Source organism: Bos javanicus, chromosome 24 (assembly GCF_032452875.1).
Source record: "Bos javanicus breed banteng chromosome 24, ARS-OSU_banteng_1.0, whole genome shotgun sequence".
NCBI lineage: Eukaryota > Metazoa > Chordata > Mammalia > Artiodactyla > Bovidae > Bos > Bos javanicus.
This window is the reverse complement of record NC_083891.1, coordinates 45,618,604-45,639,491: the sequence shown is the minus strand read 5'-3', so window position 1 is coordinate 45,639,491 and position 20,888 is coordinate 45,618,604. Positions and strand designations below refer to the sequence as shown.

The 20,888-nt window shown below is 40.9% G+C and overlaps 1 protein-coding gene across 4 annotated transcripts in view; it reads left to right on the top strand.

The window, feature by feature from the left end:
• Nucleotides 1–20,888, top strand: part of EPG5 (ectopic P-granules 5 autophagy tethering factor) — a 131,532-nt gene that overhangs the window by 51,490 nt on the left and 59,154 nt on the right. For all 4 annotated transcript variants that reach the window (XR_009733305.1, XM_061400058.1, XM_061400057.1 and 1 more), the window contains exons 21-26: nt 989–1,111; nt 2,000–2,166; nt 3,105–3,326; nt 5,132–5,255; nt 16,344–16,488; nt 20,112–20,283. Coding sequence is in view for 3 of the 4 variants with exons in the window: in XM_061400058.1 (XP_061256042.1) it covers nt 989–1,111; nt 2,000–2,166; nt 3,105–3,326; nt 5,132–5,255; nt 16,344–16,488; nt 20,112–20,283 (953 nt within the window). In the remaining variant the exon portion in view is untranslated. The remainder of the gene's footprint in view (nt 1–988; nt 1,112–1,999; nt 2,167–3,104; nt 3,327–5,131; nt 5,256–16,343; nt 16,489–20,111; nt 20,284–20,888) is intronic.

Here is a 20,888-nt window from a genome sequence, read left to right as displayed (position 1 = left end):
ACAGTAGCCCTCTGTTGAGGTTGTTCTGTTGCTATTCCTGTTTCACAGGGGCATTAACTGAGGTTTATCAGAGTCAAGTGGCTGGCTCAGGATCAGATAGCTTGTTATCAAAACTCCAGCTGCCTGACTGCAGAGCCTGCCCAGCAGCAGGACAGAAGGGTTAAGATGCTGGAGCCAGACTGCCCGGGACTCAGCCTCGGTTGTGCCATTTGCTAGCCCTGTGCCTTGGAAACTGGCTTACTCTTTGTCCTCAGAGTCCTCAACAGTCAAATGATGTCATGTTGTTACTAGGTGTTGGTTGTTTTTATTGTTATCATCATTTAATTCACCACATTGTTTTTATCATTATTACCACCTCTTGGACTCTGTGTGTCCGATTCTGTCTTTGTTTTATCACTTAACTCAGTAGGAGCATTCTTCAACTTCCTGTCACAGTCTTACTCCTGCTCTTCCTCATACCTCTTGGGATCCAGCTGAGGCAAACTCCATGTTGCTATCTGCATATATCTCTGGCATTTCCATCTTTTGCTGAGCTGATTGTCTTATCAGACATGCCTTCCTCTCTGCCTCCTTGTCTGATACATTTATCTTCTCTGATCCCACCTCCCTTCTCTAGTTTCCCATAGCGCTTGACCTCTGATTCAACACTCACACTTGTCACTTTACATTTTGGTTACTTACATATTAGTCTTGTCTCCCCTGGTGAATGGAAAACATCTTATGGGCAATTACTAAAATAGCTTTTCCAAAGGAATTTAATGTTTTTCAATAGCCTATTTTATATAAATTTATATCTGTTGTACAAGTAGAAATAGAATTAAAGACCTTCTGTTTTAAGATCCTGTAGTGTAGACTGTTAATTCTAGAAACTATAAATGTGTTGATTGAAATCTGTGATAGCAAAGGTGTTAGTCTGTGGAGTATTGGGGTGTGTGTTCCTGTCTGAATTGGAGCTCGTTCCCCTCATGTTTGCCTGGTATCCTTGCAGGTCTGGTTTGCATGGACAGTCCTGAACATGGAATCCATCTTTGAAGAGGACTCCCAACTCCGAAGAGTTGTTGAAGGGGAATTGGTTATAAACTCTGCATTTACCCCCGACCAAGCTCTGAAGGTGCAAATAACAGTTCTGCATTTGAGGGGTAGAAGGTGGTTCACACTTTGATGCTGATGGGTTCCCTGTAGCTTTTGGACTTCTGTGTTTTCTTTTGTTGGGAATGTTTGGGAAGCACAATAACTGTTTAATGCTCAACATGGTGAATTGAAGTGTATATTTCCTTCCTGAGGTTTATGTAACATCAAGAGTCACAACTTTTATAATTTGAGGCTGTGTCCACTGCATGTATGAATGGGATTGCCTTTGTTTTAGAGCATCAGAATCCCCTAGAGAGCTTGTTAAGAATCTGATTCCTGGACCCCAACTTCTGACATTCTGAATCTGGAGTGGGACAAGGAATGTATTTTTAGAAACTCCCTAGCTGATCCTTAGGCTCGCCTAAGTGTGAGAAAAACTGGAATGAGTCTTTAGAATTAAAGACCTTCTATTTTAGGGTCCTGTAGTGTAGACTGTGCTTTTGGATTTCAGAGCCTGTCAAGGTATTTCTCATTCTTGAACATCCATTTAAAATCTAAGTTTTCAAGACGTTGATAAAGTTTGTAAAATTTACTTTAGCTTTCATATTATTCTCGCACTATAGTGTTTTACATAGAAAGGAATGGAAAGGCATGGAAATGAGATTAGACTCAGTGATGCTTAAGACTCAGTCCAGTTCTGGGGTTTGTGAAATTTTAACAGAAAAAAGGCTGCCCCACGTGTCTTATTACTGGGAATGTTTAAGTGTTAGCTAGAGGGTTGGAAAAGTAAGGTTTATATGACTTTTTTTTTTTTTCCGTATCGAATCGAAAACACAATGGTTAGCATTTTATTTGAGTCACTTAGGAAGAGCAGACCGTTTGCAGATGTGATCATTACATGGTTGCTCAAAGCCCGTCTCTTTTGTAGAAAGCCCAGGCTCAGCTGAAGCTCCCCATCGTCCCGTCCCTCCAGAGGCTGCTGATCTATCGCTGGGCGCAGCAGGCTCTCCTCACGCCTTCTGACCATCCTCTTCTGCCACTCATTTGGCAGAAGTTCTTCCTCCTGTATCTCCACCGCCCAGGACCGCAGTATGGGTATGGTATCCAGTGTGGTAGGGAATCGGTTCCTGCCTTTGCCCTGCTCTGCTGCTCTGTGTTCTCACACTGTGACATGGGAATGAGAGTCATTCCCTGGCTCAGAGCCTCCCTCCTTTCCTGTTTCACATCTGTTAGACTGGACCTTTTCTGAGTTCAGGGTATCTTGGGGCAGCTCTCGCTTCATCACCCCCATACCCAGTTTGGTGAAGACAACACCCTGAAACTGTTCGGAGTTTATCAGAGAGCCTCTGGAGTCCCACACTGAGGCTGCTTGTGTGGCCATGGTGGGGCTTGTTCAAAGGGACCTATGTTGCTAGTATGTGTGTGCCAAGTCGCTTCAGTCATGCCCAACTCTTTGCGACCCCATGGACTGTACCCTCCCAGGCTCCTCTGTCCATAGGATTCTCCAGACAGGAACACTGGAGTAAGTTGCCATGCCCTTCTCCAGGGGATCTTCCCGACCCAGGGATCAAATCCACGGCTCTTGCATCTCCTGCATTGGGAGGCAGGTTCTTTACCACTCATGCCCCCACAGTAATGCAGGTATGGACAAAGGCCAGGACTTGCCTGGGGTGACCATTGCTGTCTGGCTCCAGCTCAGTGTTTCTGCTTCACTCGCATTCCCTTAACTCACCCTCTTTGAAACATACAGATGGTGATTCTTCATCACTTCTGTTCTCAACTGATTGCAAGTTCAAGAAGAGGTTCTGTCTTTAATCACTTTTGTACCTCTAAGTGGTGACAGTATCTTGAATTTGCATAGGATTTCATTCTTTTAAAAACTGCTTTTGTATGCATTGTATTGGTGGAGCCTCATTATAACCATTGAGGTAAAAATGATATGTATTAATAAAATGGGTTGTTAATGGACTGTAATGTGTCACATAGAGCATCTTGTGTTGATCCTAGTGTGCTCTTTGCTTGCGTTTTTTAAGGTTACCTATAGATGGTTGTATTGGAAGGAGGTTTTTTCAAAGCCCTGCACATATCAGTTTGTTGAAAGAAATGAAGAGGCGCCTGACAGAGGTGGCCGACTTCCACCACGCTGCAAGCAAGGCCCTCCGCGTTCCAGCAGAGGGCAGTGAAGGGCCGCCAGCGAGCCAGGCTGGCGCCCTTGCTTACCTGACTTCACCAGAACTGCACACAGAGCTTGTGAGGTGAGGCATGGCTGTTTAACCATTTGTGTTGTTGTTTGTAGCACAGGTACTTGGATACTTGTGCTGGATTGTTGATTTGTGTTACAACTGCTCTTAACCTGTTAGACTGACTACAGAAGGTGGTTTTGACTATAGGTTTGTATCTTGTAATGTTTCTCTCTCGTGTTTCTTATGAGAAGTGAATCAGCAATTTGGGTGTACCTCTGTGAAGTGCCTGGAGTCTGAGTGAACACGTCTAAACTGGAGGGCTGGTGACCTCTTTTCTTTCTTTATTTAGTAACAGAAGCAAACCGAAACAAGTGATCATAGCAAGTTAACTACTAGTGTAGTCTGCTAGGATAGTTCTCTAAAAGAAATAAATGCCCCAGGCAGAGTCCTTTAAATGGGGTTCATAGACCCTCTAGGGGATTCTGGGATCGACCTGGGGTGCAGTAGATTCATAATCTTCCAAAACTGCTTCTGAAAAATAGACTCAGTGTTTGCACACACTGTAAAGGGTTAAGAACTCAGAGGTGAGTCTGTCCCCTTCACACTGTTCTTCTACCTTTCATTTGTAAGCTTGATGTAAACCAGATATTAATCTTATAAATATGACTTAATAAAAATAACTCTTAATAATGACCTCAATGCAAAATGAATACAAAAGTCTCAGTGAGGAAACTCAGAGTTTCAGCCCAGTTTTCAGATTTTAGGCTTAATTGACCTCAAAGCCTTAGGGCTTCTCTCTGCCTCTAGAATAACTTCTCCCTGTCTCTTTCGCGCTTGAAAGAAAATTTCTTTTTGCTGGGTTTAACCATTGGGAAGGCTTTATCTTTGAACATTTAGATCAGCTAAGAAAGTCTTTAATTTCCCCTTTTGCCTGCTGGCATGTTGTGAAGTAGGTATATAGCCCAGGCAGAAGCTGAATGAGAGCTCTGTCCCAGCCTTTCCCCTTTAAGAACCTCAAAGCCGTGTCCCTGCGTCTCTTCCTAGAGGCTGCTGTCGGGGTGAAGGTGGTATTTTTCCACTTTGTTGCGTAAAGCGCAGCCGCACTACCTTCTGGTCTCCACCTGGTACTTGGTGTGTAATATGTGTGCTGTAGACAACTCTGGTACCTGTTGCTGCAAACAGCTGCTTAAAATACCAGTGGTCTGAGCTAAATGGACTGTGTTCCTTATAAAACCAAAAAATAAAAACAAAGGGAGCATCATTAAAAAAAAAATTTACTGGAAAATTGAGAATTTTTTTTTCTTTTTCCTGTTTTTAGCTCTTTTCTTCTTTCTTCATGGGAACAGGATGCAAACATGCTGTGGGCTCTATTTGTGATTCCTTGAGGCAGGAAATTGTCATTTAGCCTAAAGCTGGCAGAGTCTTCCGAAGCATATGTTTTAAAATGGCTTTTAATGTTTTCTCTGAAAGATGGCAAATGTGTTTATTTGAATGTGATTTACACTTTTCCAAGCACCAACACTCACTGTGACTGGATTGCCTAGGAGAGAAAAACTCCAAATTCAGATCCTTGATCTGTGTTAAAGTCACCTTCTCCGGTTATTTTTTCTGTGTACTATATTTAACCCTCTTTTGTAATAGAGTTCACAGAGCCCTTTCTTCATACTTTTTGTATTAGCAATTATTATTGCATCATATTTAAATGATTTGTGACCTGTCTTTCTCCCTTGCTGGCCTTGGGAATGGAAACATTTTCTGTGTTATGTGCTTCTAAACTTTTATCTTTTAGTGCTGGTGTTCCTAGAGATGTAAGAGACTTAATTTGCTTTCACATCTTTTTGTATTTTATATGATGATGATTATTTTTTTTCTTTTAGGCTCTTCAATGTGTATATATTATGGCTAGAAGATGAAAATTTTCAGAAAGGAGATACCTATATCCCTTCTCTGCCAAAGCACTATGACATTCACCGGCTAGCAAAAGTGATGCAGAATCAGCAGGTGACACTATAGCAGTGTCTTTTTTAGCGTATCTAATTGTAATTTGAATTGGTCACTTTTATAACTTAATGGTAAAACCACTTATTGATATGGAAATGGGCTCATTGGGATGGTCATTTTTTTTGGTGGTTTTCTCAGTATGTAAATGAGTCTTTTAAAAAATTTATTCACTTATTTGTTAATTTTTGGTTGCGCTGGGTCTCTGTTTCTCCTTGCAGTCTTTTTCCAGTTGTGGTGAGCAGGGGCTACTCTCTAGCTGTGGCGTACAGGCTTCTCATTGCAGTGGCTACTCTTGTGGAGCATGGGATCTAGGTTCATGGGCTGCAGTGGTTGCGTCTCTGCAGCTCTTGAGCTTAGTTGCTCCACAGTATGTGGAATCTTCTTGGACTCGGGATCTAACCCATGTCTCCTGCATTGGCAGGCAGGCTCCTATCCGCTGTACCTAAGTGAAAGTCTGTAAATGATTTTTTTGAAGGCAATTTGTTGCCAGAATCTCGGCTCTCTGTGCACCAATGCCAAACAGAAATACAGAGACAGAGTTATGGAGGAGAAAGAAAGAGTGGCTTTATTACTTTGCCAGGCAAAGGGGGAACACAGTAGGTTATGGCCTCAAGAACTATGCCCTCCTGTCTGGTGAGTAAGGAGAGGTTCTATAGTCAGGCAGGGGTACATGATAAGGATGAAGGCAGTAACAGTCTTGGATTTCTCTTCCGCAGTTTCAAAAGGGCAGGATTGCTGACAAGATAGAGTGTGTGCAAGGTCTTAGATGATGCTGTTAATGTGCTGCACTCAATGCGTCAGCAAACTTGGAAAACCCAGCAATGTCACAGGGCTGGAAAAGATTAGTTTTCATTCCAATCCCAAAGAAGGGAAATGCCAAAGAATGTTCAAACTACCATACAGTTGCACTCATTTCACATGCTAGCAAAGTGATGTTCAAAATCCTTCAAGCTAGACTTAAACAGTATGTGAACTCAGAAATTCCAGATATACAAGCTGGATTCAGAAAAGGCAGAGATCAAATTGCTGACATTCATTGGATCATGGAGAAAGCAAAGGAGTCCAGAAAAACATCTATTTCTTCATTGACTATGCTAAAGCCTTTGTGTGGATTACAGCAAACTGTGGAAAATTCTTAAAGAGATGGAAAGAGACACTTGTATGCAGGTCAAGAAGCAACAGTTAGAAGCAGACATGGAACAATGGACTGGTTCAAAATTGGGAAAGGAGTACATCAAGGCTGTATATTGTCACCCTGCTAATTTAACTTATATACAGAGTACATCATGTGAAATGCTGGGCTGGGTGAATCACAAGCTGGAGTCAAGATTCCTGGGAGAAATATCAACAACTTCAGATATTAAACCTTAGATACTAAAGAGTCCCCTGATAAGGGTGAAAGAGAGAGTAAAAAAGCTGTCTTAAAACTCAAGATTCAAAAAACTAAGATCATGGCATCCAGTCCCATCGCTTCATGGCAAATAGATGGGGAAAAAGTAGAAACAGTGACAGATTTTATTTTCCTGGACTCCAAAATCACTGTGGACGGTGACTGCAGCCATGAAATTAAAAGATGCTTGCTCCTTCGAAGAAAAGCTATAACAAACCTGCTGCTGCTGCTGCTAAGTCACTTCAGTTGTGTCCGACACTGTGTGACCCCGGAGACGGCAGCCCACCGGGCTCCCCCGTCCCTGGGATTCTCCAGGCAAGAACACTGGACAAACCTAGACGGCGTATTAAAAAGCAGAGATGCCACTTTGCTGACAGAAGTCTGTATAGACAAAGCTCTGGTTTTTCCAGTAGTCATGTATGCCAAAGAAGTGATGTTTTTGAATTGTGGTGCTGGGCAAGACTTGAGAGTCCCTTGGACAGCAAGGATATGAAATCAGTCAATCCTAAAGGAAATCAACCCTGAATATTTATTGGAAGGACTGATGCTGAAGCTGAAGCTCCAATACTGTGGCCACCTGATGTGAAGAGCCAGCTTATTGGGAAAGATTGAGGGCAGGAGGAGAAGGGGGAGACAGAGAATGAGATGGTTGGATGGCATCACCAACTCAATAAACATGAATTTGAGCAAACTTTGGAAGATAGTGAAGGACAAGGAAGCCTGGAGTCCTGCAGTCCATGGGATTGCAAAAAGTGAGACATGACTTAGTGACTGAACAACAAAGGTCTTAGGTAGTCCAGTTTCCTAATCTTGATCAGCTTCCCTGGTCCCTTTAATCTTATTCCAGGTGGCTTTCTGGCTGCTCCTCCTCTGATTAATAACTGTTCTGTCCTTTGGAACTCAAGAAGGTCATGGTGACTGGATTCTTTTAAGAAATGGGGGACAAAAAGGCGTCCATGCCCAGGAGACCCACAGGGCTCTGCTTGGCATCAATTCTCCATTTTCTCTGATACTCCTTGATCCAGAGGAGCATAGAATCCCTACCATGGCATTGCTCTTTTTCACACTTTCAGCAGCACCAGGTCTCCTGCTTTGAAGGGATGTAAGGGAGTTTCCAGGCAAGGGGGAGACCTGTGGAACACAAATGTATGCATAGTTGTTAACAGTTGTCCAGTCTGTTGAACATACTGTTTAATTTTACCTGCTGTGTTAGAAACATTTCTCTTTTTATTCTTAGGAGCTAAGAGTGGTCTCCTGTATGTAATTTCATAATGGCTCCATCCTATCCTGGTTCTAGGGATCACCAGTATACAGAGAGCAATTTGCAAGATCCTGTCTCGTTTTAGATGAGTTTTCCAGCATAGCTTGGCAAAAGATTTCTTAATAATGTCCGTAAGGTTTTTGTCATCTCTGATGTTGCTTTTTCAAACACTGTGGTCGGAAAGGCCTCTATTCAACCTTGATCCAGATGTGACCCTCTCAAATCTTAGCCAAAATCTTGTGGAAGGGTTTGGGGGGGGGGAATTATTAGATCCTGGTAGAATCTGACATAGCTCAGAAATTTCAAGTTTGCAACAATACAGGGATAAATGCCTCTGAAATCACATCCACAGTGGTCAGCTAGTTTTGCCATATTTACTCCATTTTAACTTTCAAATGCATTTCCCTCCTCAGTGTTAAAGTAGCTATCACTGTTAATGAATTTACTGCTTTTCTGGATATGGGAAAATGCAAGAATTTGGTTTCATAAACTCTTCTGAAGACATCTAAGTATCTAAAGGCCTTTTCTGCCAGTTCTTCTCAGAGCACAGAGTACCTCATTTCTGATCTCCACTCTGAATTCCTTTCAGGGGGTGTTAAAGGTCAGTGGGTGCCATGGCATTGACTTAATCCTTGAAGAGGCAGATGGCAGTTTTCAATTGGCAGAACCCCTTCAAGTCATAAATTTGACCATGTTGTGAGGGCATTTCATGACCATTTTGCCCCATGGTTCTGGGAATGATATTCCCAAGTCTGGTGGAGATTTGGCTACTCAGTGTGCTGGACTAGGCCATAAAACAGTATCCAAGAAGTCTCTAGACCACTAACCCCCATGATCCAGGAAAATATCCCCTTTTATTGCTTTTTCCCATATCTAGAGTTCAACTATTACAATCATTGATCTCATATATGTGTGTGCTATATCGCCTCAGTCATATCTGATTCTTTGCAACCCTGTGGACTGTAACCCACCAGGTTCCTCTGTCCATGGGATTCTCCAGGCAAGAATATTGAAGTGGGTTGTCATGCCCTCTTCCAGGGGATCTTCTCAACCCAGGGATCAAACCTGTTTCTCTTATGTCTCCTGAATTAGCAGGTGGGTTCTTTACCATGAGAGCCACCTGGGAAGCCCATATGGAATTATGCATCATTTTATCAGAGGCTAAGTCATATTTGGTAGTATAAGAAACAATTTTGTAAAATGGTCTATATACATCTATATATAAACGATATAGCTAAATTAATAAGGTCATAAGCAAGAATTTTAAGTCAAGAACTTCAATTAGATGTAGCCCCATATATCCTAGGTTATTTGACTTAGTCTATTCTGTACCAGTCCTTTTCTTTAAGGGAAATTTTATGTTGGCATTGTCCGTAAGACACCCAGCCCAGTTTCCTCTGTTGCTAGGCTGATTATCCTTAACATGACTTGATTGTTTCCAACATAGAGGAGCCTTTAAATTTAAACCACCATAGTTTGGTGTTAACTAAATCCATCCCTTAACTGTGAGAGGTTTAATTCCTTGGCTGAAATTCTGCCTGTTCTGTTGAGCTTGAGTAATGAAAATTCTCTGACCCTGGGTTTATGGCCAGGTCAGAGGAGGTGTTACTAATAGGCCAGGTGAGAGGATCCAGTCTGGTAATAACAGTAGTGGCCTGTACATGACTATAATCTTTTTTTTTTTTCTTTTTAATAAATTTCAAAAGAGTCAACCAGTTAGAGCCTTGGAGTAGAGAATCCATCTAGGTAGCCTGAGAGTACTAGACACAGGTCATTGGCCACAAACCCAACAATTGAATTGATTTTAGAAACTAGCATAGCATCATGCCTATCATGGCTATGATAGAAAAACATTTGATTCACATGCAAAAGTCCAAGAAGTCAGGAAAACATTACAAATGATTGTACAAGTCAGATTGGAGATCTTAGGAAAGCTGTCTACTTCTGATGTTGTCTTCTTCTCACCCTGGTGTGAGTGTAGTTTCTCCTCGGAGCAATATTTTAAGGGTGATTTTGAGGTCAGCTGTCCTCTCTTTAGGCCAGTGCATTGCAGGGGCCTTTTGTGAGTGGAAATTAATCCAGGAGTCAGTTCCCTTCAGATTCACTGTGCATGAGCTAGTTAAGAGTGGTTAGTAAGGGTCCTTCCATACAAGTTGGAAATTATCCTTTAAATTATGTATTTTTCAGTATGCATAATCCCCTGATTGTAGGTTGTGGGACATCTGATGTTCATCCAGAGATAGATTACTGAGGTAAGCTTCAGATACAAACTTAGAGTATCCTTTAATAATTCAATTAAACTTTACATTAATATAACATAATAGCAAGAAACTGTCTGGGAGGTGAGTCTTACATACCTCTGTTAACAAACTGCAATTTATCATTCATTGAAGCATCTTTTTCTTTCCAAAATTACCCTCATTTCTACCAAATATAATTAAATTAAGACTAATTAATTTGCAAAATATGTCTGGTCTCAAAAACTTGATCTGGTGATTTATATAACTGATCATGTAGACATTTTGTCTTGTTAAAATTTTTATAAGGAGTCTCAGACTGACCTCTTAAAAGGTATCTCAGGGCTAAGAAAGTCATGCCAAGGATTTACCACAGATTTTGCCAGCCAGATCTAAGTGAATTCCTCCCTTTTCAAGATCCCCAAAATACATTGAAATTTCTGTACCTGTTAGTGCAGTAGCCTTCCTAATTTATCTGATAAAGCTGCTGGGAACCGAAGAGTCTCCAGTCTCTGGAGAGAGCAGATACAGAGAAAAGATAAATGTTTCAATTCTGCTTATAAAGGTATAATTTACCAAATTGCTGTAAGTCATATTTAGTTTGAAGGGAAATTTCTCCTTACAGCTGGAAAACTGATTCAAATTAGTAATTTTTCAGATAGAAATCATAAAAAGTATAACTGTTACTGAGTCCAAGCTCATTCTGCTTGCCACACGACAGGCCAGTGAATCTGAGAGAGATGTTGAGGCAAGAAATACAACTTTATTCAGAAAGCCAGCAGATGAAGAAGATAGCAGACTAATGTCTCAAAATAACCATCTTGTCAGGGTCCGGGTGCCTGGTTCTTTTATAGGACAGAGTGGGAGAGGAGTTGAGGACGTGAAGACCATTATCTTGCACATATCTCCTGGAATGGCCAGTCATATGTGTGTGTGTGTGTTAATCTCCTCAGGTAGAGGGGCAGGGTTCTCTGAGGCAGGTCATTATGTGTGGTTATAAAAACAAAAGTTAAAGTCAAAGAAATAGATACATCTTGAAGTCAGAATTGGCTCTTCCCTACAACATAACCTAACAAAGGCTAACAAAGTTTTGCTAAGAGAATGCACTGGTCATAGCAAACACCCTCTGCCAACAACACAAGAGACAACTCTACACATGGACATCACCAGATGGTCAACACCGAAATCTGTTTGATTACATTCTTTGCATCCAAAGATGGAGAAGCTCTACACAGTCAGCAAAAACAAGACCTGGAGTTGACTGTGGCTCAGATCATGACCTTATTGCCAAATTCAGAGTTAAATTGAAGAAAGTAGAGAAAACCTCTAGACCATTTGGGTATGACCTAAATCAAATTCCTTATGATTATACAGTGGAAGTGACAAACAGATTCTAGGGATTAGAGCTGATAGATAGAGTGCCTGATGAACTGTGGATGGAGGTTTGGAACATTGTTCAGGAGGCAGTGATCAAGACCATCCCCAAGAAAAAGACATGCAAAGAGGCAAAATGAGAAAAGAAGAGAAAGTAAAGGCAAAGGAGAAAAGAAAAGATATACTCATCTGAATGCAGAGTTCCAGAGAAGAGCAAGGAGCGATAAGAAAGCCTTCCTCAGTGATCAATGCAAAGAAATAGAGGAGAACAATAGAATGGGAAAGACTATAGAGATCTTTCAAGAAAATTAGAGATACCAAGGAAACATTTCTTGCAAAGATGGGCACAATAAAGGACAGAAATGGTATGGACCTAACAGAAGCAGAAGATATTAAGAGGTGGCAAGGATACACAGGAGAACTATACAAAAAAGGTCTTAATGTCCCGGATAACCATGAGGGGGTGATCACTCACCTAGAGCCAGACATCCTGAAGTGTGAAGTCAAGTGGGCCTTAGGAAGCATTACTACAAACAAAGCTAATGTCTATAGCTCTAAATGTCTATATTAATCATATTAATCAAACCAGCAAGCTTGAGCCACCTCCAATAGCAGATACTAATGGTGGCTCAGAGGGTAAAGCGTCTGCCTACAGTGCGGGAGACCGGAGTTCGATCCCTGGGTGGGAAAGATCCCCTGGAGAAGGAAATGGCAACCCACTCCAGTATTCTTGCCTGGAGAGTCCGTTGGATGGAGGAGCCTGGTAGGCTACAGTCCACAGGATCGCAGAGTCGGACACGACTGAGCAACTTCACTCACTCAATTCAGTACTGAGTATTTCTTGGATCATGGGTTCTAAAATTTATCTTGGCCAGTTTTCTGTGTATTTAGATTTAATTTGTAAGCACTTACTTTCAAGTAAGTTAAATATAGTTCATTTACAGGTTAGCTTTTACATAAATCTCAGTTTTTCTGCATGATTTTAAAAGGTTTTTTTCCCCCATTCCCTACTTATTTTTTTTCTCTCCTGAGGCCAGAGCACAGGGGAGAGAAATACCAATTCCTTTTCCTGGGGCCACAGTTGGAGCTCTCCCAGTTTTGTAAAAACACCCTGGGGTTGGGGAGGCTGAAGGATGGAGCAGAGCTCTGATCATCCGTAACAAGGCTAGTCCAAAAGGGAAAATCCCAACCAACATTCTGCTGCAGGCAGGGCCTGAGGCAATAGGGAAGGGCTTCCTGGTATTATCCTATGTGAGCCCTGCTATTTACCAAGGAGGTCTCAGTTGGTCACTGTAAATAGTGACACATATGTATCAACAAACAATACCAAGTACTAATTTAATACTGATTTAATTAATACTAACTTAATTTAATATTAATTTAATATTTCCCAGTTTACATGAATCTGAAATCCATTTAAATTTCTCTTGTGCTTAGAATTGTTTGATTTTTAAGTATCTGCTTTTCTTTAAGCCAATTAAATATCCAGTTCATTTACAAATTAACCTCAGCAACAATATCCAAAGACAAAAACACATCTGAGACATACATATATTCACACAGACACAATGAGAGATCTCATAGCTTTGTTTTCTAAACTTAGTCATGAATCAGGTATCACAATAGAAAACTCACTAGTTTATAAATGACAGTTGGAGTAAGAAAAAATTTAAAAGGATTCTTTTTTTTTTTTTTTTAAATTCAGTTTCAGGAATTAGAGGTGGTCTAGGTAAGTGTTCCTGAGAGCCATGGTCTCAAGGCACAGGGAAGAGAAAGAAACTCATGTTCTCCTAGTAGGACTTACTCCTTCAGGGTCAGAATTCTGGGGGTGGGGGGAAAGTACTTTAACAAACTAGCTTTCTCTAATTGCACATGCAGAAATAGCAAATTTTGCAATTTGAAAACAAATTTTAACCAGTTGTGTCCAAAGTCTAAAGGATGTTGTGGGCACACGGTCAAAAAGTCACTTTTCTTTGTCTGTGGTCATACCTAAAATTTAGACCAGGTAGTGGTCAAATTTGCCCTGATAGGCTGCAGTCCATGGGGTCGCTAGGTGTCTGACACGACTGAGTGACTTCACTTTCATGCGTTAGAGAAGGAAATGGCAACCCACTCCAGTGTTCTTGCCTGGAGAATCCCAGGGACGGGGAGCCTGGTGGGCTGCCGTCTATGGGGTCACACATTGGCTGATAAAATGTGTCATCAGGGATTGTCCCTCTGAGGAGATGGGGTCTTATTTTGATCAGTCCAGGCTTTTGGATTATAGGAGAAAGTCCTGGACATGTGGGAACCCTACTGCATTTTCTCATCCTGTGGTAATGAAGATCAAACTGTGAGAGACCTGTTTTTAGGCCATATTTCTTTGTCATTGGATCATAGATATAGGTCGACCAGTCATTTAAAATCTCCCAAGGAGCTCCCACCCAGGGTGGAACCTTAGAGGAAATGCTGTCCATTTTAGCTCCAGCAGTTAGTACCAGATGTCTGCATGCTCAAACTAAAGTAACCAAGCCAAACCAAAACCTCACCAGCTGGCAGTCACATTTTAAATAGAGCAAACTGCAAAGAGATGCCCAGAAATCAAAAACCAAATGGCACAGGTGCCCCAAAAAGATGGCAGAGAGATGCCCAGAAGTCAGAAGCTTGACATCAATCTTTCTTTCCTTTATATTTTATTTGTTTCATTTTTGGCTGTGTTGGGTCTTAGTTGCGGCACACAGAATCTCACTTGCGTCATGCTGGATCTTTCCTTGTGGCTCATGAGCTTCTCTCTAGCTGTGACATGGGTGCTCCAGAGCATGTGGGCTTAGTAGTTGTGGCGCTCAGACTTAGTTGGCCCATGGCATGTGGAATCCTACTTCCCCACGTAGGCATTGAACCTGTATCCCCTGCATTGGAAGATGGATTCTTCCAATGCAGTTCAGCCACTGCAGCACTAGGGAAGTCCCTGGGATATCCCCTTTTGAATATCCGGCCCCGCTCTGGCATCATGTGAAGGACTGAAGTTCATTCTTGGACCGTCTGCAGCCTCATAAACACAGCCTTTTTCTGACTATATTCTTCCTTGTTTTAAATTGTCAGCATCTGAACACTTTTAAGCAGTCATCTCTACTCCCATAAAAAGTTCAGTGTAAGGATTTGTTAAGACTCATGCATATAGAAAGTTAATAGCATGGAGAAAGCGAGGCGCTCACCCTTGAAGAGGCTGACTTGTAGCTGTCAGTTTTGGCTGCCCTTTTGGATGTGCTCAATTCTCGTCTTCACATGTTCTAATCTTTTCTCAAACAAAGAGGTCTGTTGTCTTTCCTAGGTCAAAACTTCTGATTTTTTTCTGAGCTTCTGTAGCTCTACGTGTGTATGTTTGTGTGTGTGTGTGTGTAGAGATGTATCTCTCCTGTTCCAGTTTATTTTTTCTAGGGACTGAACTCTACTGGCCCTTGACCCCCAACCTTGGATAGGATTTAGGATCCCCTAAGACTTGAGAGACTTGATAGACTGTGTCTTTAAACCTAGCTGTTTCCACGTTGTATGTACTATTTCATCTCCACTAGGTGTCTGACTTTCTTCTGTTTTCTTTCTTTCCTTCCTCTCTCTTCTTTCTTCTTTCCTTCTCTTACTTCCATGAGTATCTATTGGATACCTTTGAGGCGTCAGTCACCTATACCAAAAATATAAAAAGTGATGCAGTCTCTGCCTTCAAGATTCTTACTGTCAAATGGGGGACTAAATAATTATTACATCTGGTGATAAAGACTGTGGGAGTGAAATGTGCAGGGTGCTGTTTCATATGCAAAGGTGGAGGAATGGTACCTGATTCAGACTGAGACTGGAGTGTGACCTTGAACTGAGCCCTAAAGGACAAATGGGAGTTTGTCAAGTTGAAAGGATAGCATGGTGATGTGGAGTGGCAGAAAGTTTTCAGCAGGAAGTCTTTGTTTGGAGAGATGTTGAAATAGCTGGAGTGGTTAAATAAGTGGATGAATTAAAAATATATAGAACAATTCATTAGTAGAATCAATAGGATTCTCTGGTTAGGATTGATATACTTGTAGGGTAGATAAGGTATACACGGACTTCCAAATATGTAGCTTGGGCAGCTAAAGATGATCTTTACAAAACTGGAAGAGAAAGTGCCTGAGGGGCTTCAAGGAGAACTCATATTCAGGAATTGGTGGGGACGGGATATAAAGTTGTCTGTAGTTCAGGAGTGGGGCAGTAGGAGACGTGGGTGTAATGGTAATAGAGTATTTGGATTAAGAAGAGAACTCAGCATGGAATTCTGAAAAGGAACATTTAAGACATGGAGAAACAAGGCTGAGATTGTAGGGCCAGAGAAATAGGAAAAATACGTAAGTGATCATGGTGTCCTGAAATCTTTTGAGTGCAGAATTAACCCATTGTTAATTCTCAGTATTCTTCTCTAATTGTCAGCCTCTATCAACAGTAAATGTTTAGCAGGGCTGTTGAAATTACTTTTTCTAACTGTGGTATATAATCAAAAAGTTTTGAGATTCCTTAGACTGTTAGAGTGTCCATTTTATTTATTTATTTGACTGCATTACTTGGCTTCTGGCATCTTAGTTCCTCGACCGGGGAGTGAACCCAGGCCCTTGGCAGTGAAAGCATAAGTCCTCACCACTGGACTGCCATGCCAGGGAATTCTCCAGAATGCCCATTTTAAATGTGATTCATCCTAATGCTTGGAGAACCTGGAATGGACCACCTCATGTTGAAACTTATGGATTCACTTTAGAGTTAAATATATAGTTTTATATGTGAATATATGATTCATCCCTGAAAGTTAAAGTCTTATGGTTCCGTTTTAGGACCTGTGGATGGAGTATTTGAACATGGAGCGCGTCCATTACGAGTTTCAGGAAACCGTTGGTCTGTGGACACAGGCCAAGCTTGAGTCCCATTCTGCACCCTGCAGTTCATCAGTTCAGCTGGACTTCACTGATCCTTTGTTGGGTGAGTTGTATGAGTGAGTGCAGACCGTTTGAATGAGTGAAGCAATGGGTGAATGAATGAGTGAGTGTGAATCAGAGCCATTAAGTGTTAACATTCATATAGTGTATCCCTCAGTGAGAACTGCTATTTATTTTTTAGGAATTCATTGTTAACTTGTCTACTACTTAGGGTTAGGTTACGCTATGAATGAGAGAAACTCCAAAAACAGTGAGGGCACAAATAAGATAGGGGCTTGTTTTGTTTATGTCAAAGAAGTCTGGAGGCAAGCAGTTCAGAGCAGTAGCTTTATGACCTGAAAGCCTTCAGGGACCCCTGCTCCCTCTGTCTTTCTGTCTCAGTGTTCTAACGTCAGACATCGCATGTGGTTCAAGACGGCTGCTTAGGCTGTCATTTTGCGTTCCATTCAGCGGGCAGGGAAGTCTCCCTCTTTTAAGGACTCTTTCAAGAAGCTCCCCATACACTTTCCAGTTACATCTCATTGGCCCAAACTGAGACACATGGCGTGCTACCGTCCATGGAGTTTCCCCAGAGTCTAGATTTTGCTGATTATACCTTTGTGGTATAATTTAACAGTTTTTTTTTTTGTATCCTGTATTTCCTGTAAATCGATATTGGGAAAGTGATTAAGTAGTTTGTGATATGTGTTCTCCATGATGCTTTAAAAAGACATTTCAGTTAGCTTAGAACATTTGAAGTACAACCTAGAATTTAATTATTTGCGGTTTACAGTTTTAAAATTGAGCAGTCTGTCTTTTTCTTTCATAAACTCTTTTTCTGTGTATCTGAAACTCTTAACCATACAGATGGTTAAGATGGATCATATTCCCAGAGTTTCTAAATTAACTGTTTCTCACAATGCATTTTTCTAGAGAAACAGTTTTATAAATTGTTAGTTTTCTATTCTAGGCCACGAAAACTCATTTAACCTGCAAAGTTGACGACATACTTTATTAAAAAAAAGGAGAAAATAATATTTGGAGTCACTTAATCATTTAAATTACTGAATATATTTTTTAAATGTAGGATATATATAATTATTGAACAAAATATTGTAATATGTAGTGTAATAGAACACTGAGGTGATTCAGAGAAAGGTAAAAATAACTTCTTGATCCAACTCTGCCACTAACCAGCTGTGTGATCAGAAAAAAATACATCTCTTGGCTTTTAGTTCACTCATCTGTAAATGAAGGTGCAGAGCAATCTTACCTAAGATTAAAATTTTTCTCTCCAACATCTTTCTCCCTCCATTTTCCCTGAAATAAGAGGCTTTTTTTTTGGTTTGGATGATAAAAATTATATGAGCCCACTGGGAAAAATTAAACAGTTTAGGAAGGTATAGGGCAAAGTGTAAAAGTTGTCCTCAACCCAGCCATATCAGTTCTCATTTTTAGTCCTGAAAGTTTGTTAAATGAGAGGAAGAGTTATGTTTATAGATCTGGAAGCTGTTGAATATGTGTCTGTTCATGCCCTCCCATCCGTTGTGTTTTCACTTTGCCTTAACCCTGCCCTAAAAGGCTGATTGTTTTTCCAAAGGTAAGCTAGTAATTTATCAAGCCCTTAATTTGTTCTAAGCACTGTCTTTGTATGCATTAACTCAGTCTTCCCAACAACCCTGTGAGGGTTATCTCCATTGAGCCGGCAAGGAGCCTGAGGTGTTAGAGTAGTTATGTAACTTGCCCAAGTGACAAAGCTGGGGCTTTGAAGAGCAGGCTTCAGAGACCCTGCTCTTCACCATTTACCTTATTTTATTTCTGGCAATCAGAACAGGTTGCAGTTCTAAATAAAAGTAAGACCTAGATTTGTAAACAGTAAGTTTCAGGTTTTTCTCAGGTGAGAGCAGATTAGGTAATGATTATATCAAATGATTGAACTTGTGATTGTGATTATAGGAAAAATTTCAGTAGCATGTCATAGTTTATTGTATACTTGTGACACCAACTTCTTTTTCTCAAATTTGTCGGCTTCATAACTTTGTCAGTTGTGGTCCAGAGTTGTGATTATAGTTAAATATGGTCTGAATTTTTGTTTCTTTTATTTTGTATTTAAAGTATCATTCTTGATTTTTCTTTCATAGTAAGTTATATCAGGATGGGAAGAGATCCTCTCCACCTCCCCACTCCCATTTTCCTTTAGAATTATGAGCTAATGTTGCTTGAAAGAAATTTGAACATAGGAATCTTAGCCAGTGGTGAATATCCCGCCTTATTACATTCTGTGCATAGATTGGTAGTTCTAGTGGAAAAACCCCAGCTATAAGGGACAGTCCTGACCTTGACCTGTTTGGAATGTTAGGTTCCATTTGTTTGGATTACAAACAATACAAGTTTTCTTATGCCAAGTAAAGTCATGGCTATTAAATTTTCTTTAATTTTTCTTAACAAGAATAGAAAATTGAATGCTATATCTGGAATGAAATCGGAAGTTCAGAGTAGTCCCTTAAGTACTTTGTTGACTTACTGACTTGAAATTCCCTTGACCTTTCCTGGCCTCTATTATATTACATGGCAGCATTTTTCTTCACATTCTTCATGAGCGATGTGGTATGTGGATAGTGTAGTGAAGAAAAAGGGAAGATAGGAATTTATTAGACACCTACTGTGTTTCAACTCTCTACTGAGTACAGAAATGTAAACATTTAAGTTGGATTGATCAGTATGAGACCATGTGCAATCTAGTGCAAAGTTGCATGATGCAGATTTACCTTGATTTACCTTTATTTTTCTTGTGTGGTGCCTGACTTCTTATTTGGACTCATAAATCAGTTTTTGAGTGAATGAATGAATGACTATTTAGTGAAAGTCGTTCAGTCGTGTCCGACTGTTTGTGACCCCATGGACAGTCCATGGAATTTCCCAGGCCAGAATGCTAGAGTGGGCAGCTGTTCCCTTCTCCAGGGAATGTTCCCAACCCCAGGGATTGAACCCAGGTCTCCTGCATTGCAGGTGGGTTCTTTACCACCTAAGCCACAAGGGATGCTCATGAATGACTATATGACTATTATTAAGTTCTATAGGAGGTTATGCGCATGTCTTCATTCAATTTAACTCTACTGTTTTCAGCCCCCCTAATCAAACCTTGGTCTAATATGGTACTTTTCACTCAGCTTCATTCCATAATGCCCATCCCTCTTTCTCGTTTATTTCTTGTGGTTGCATTAAACTCTTAACTGGGCTACCTGCCCCATTTCCCCATTCTACTCTCCAGATGATAGCCACCATCTTTCTAAGCCTTGCTTAGAGTCATTTACTAGATCCCTTTTGCACGGGTGTCAAGTCCAAACACCTTAGCATGTCCTGCAAAGCTGTCTAGGGTACTAATTTAAGGTTGTGACCTGTAGCTCTGTAACTATCATCAAGACTTTTTGAGGATAGTAATTCTATTTAATCATCCCACGTGCTCCCAAGTTTCCAGTTCCTAGTAGAATATTATTAGGCCAGTGGGTGATCCCTCAGAACTTGCAAATAACAAAAGATAATTTTATTCATTTAGGTCTCTGGTGATGTAAAGAGCTATTCTTCAGATCTTTAGCATTCTTTATGAAGGTAGCAGACTATGTAATTATGTGGTACATTATGACCTAGTAGAAGCCATTAGTCAGCAAAATGACAATTTTTTTTCAGCTAAAGAAAGAGTTTTAAGTAACCTGCGGAAGCATGAGGACCCCCGGCCTCCTCTTGTTCTGCACCTGATGAGGCCTCCTGTGCCAGTTATCTCCTCAGCCATGCTCCTGAGTCAGAAGGATGCCACCGAGCTGGTGCGCACAGACCTGAATCTGCTGCAACAGCAGGCGAGGTAAGAGCACACGCTGCCCGGGATCGTGGGTGTGCGCTTCCTGCTGTGCATCCTGATGAGTAGTACCTCCAAGGGCTTCCTCCTTAGCCTTCTCACCACGAGGGTAATTTGACCAGACTGGCTCAGATGGTTATCTTAGTTAACCAAGTTGTGAAAAATCTTTTAATTTCACATGGAAATTATGTGGGTTTTCATGTACTCTATAAATTGTACGTGTTTCTTGTGGCATTTCCTGTGTCAGTAGCGCCAGCTAAATTTTTTCTTAGGCTTCTCCTGAGGAAACCATATAATATTGGAAAGACGATGTTCAAAGGGAACAGAATGAGATTTATTTTCTTTTGTCACTGCTTTGCTCTCTAAATGTCCGAATTCTTTTAAAAATTACATAGATACTTGATGGAAGGGCAGGAAATACTCATTTAATATTCTGAGTTCATGGTGGCTACAGAATGATGAGCTGTTTGTTTTGATTCTAGCTTGTGATCATGTGAGGAGGATTGTGTGTGTTTTACTTACAAAGTGAAAGAGTTTGTCTTTGCAAAACTCATAGGCATCCATCTATTATTGGGCCTGTTTTTGGTTTATTCGTGTCGTGTGTGTTGTTT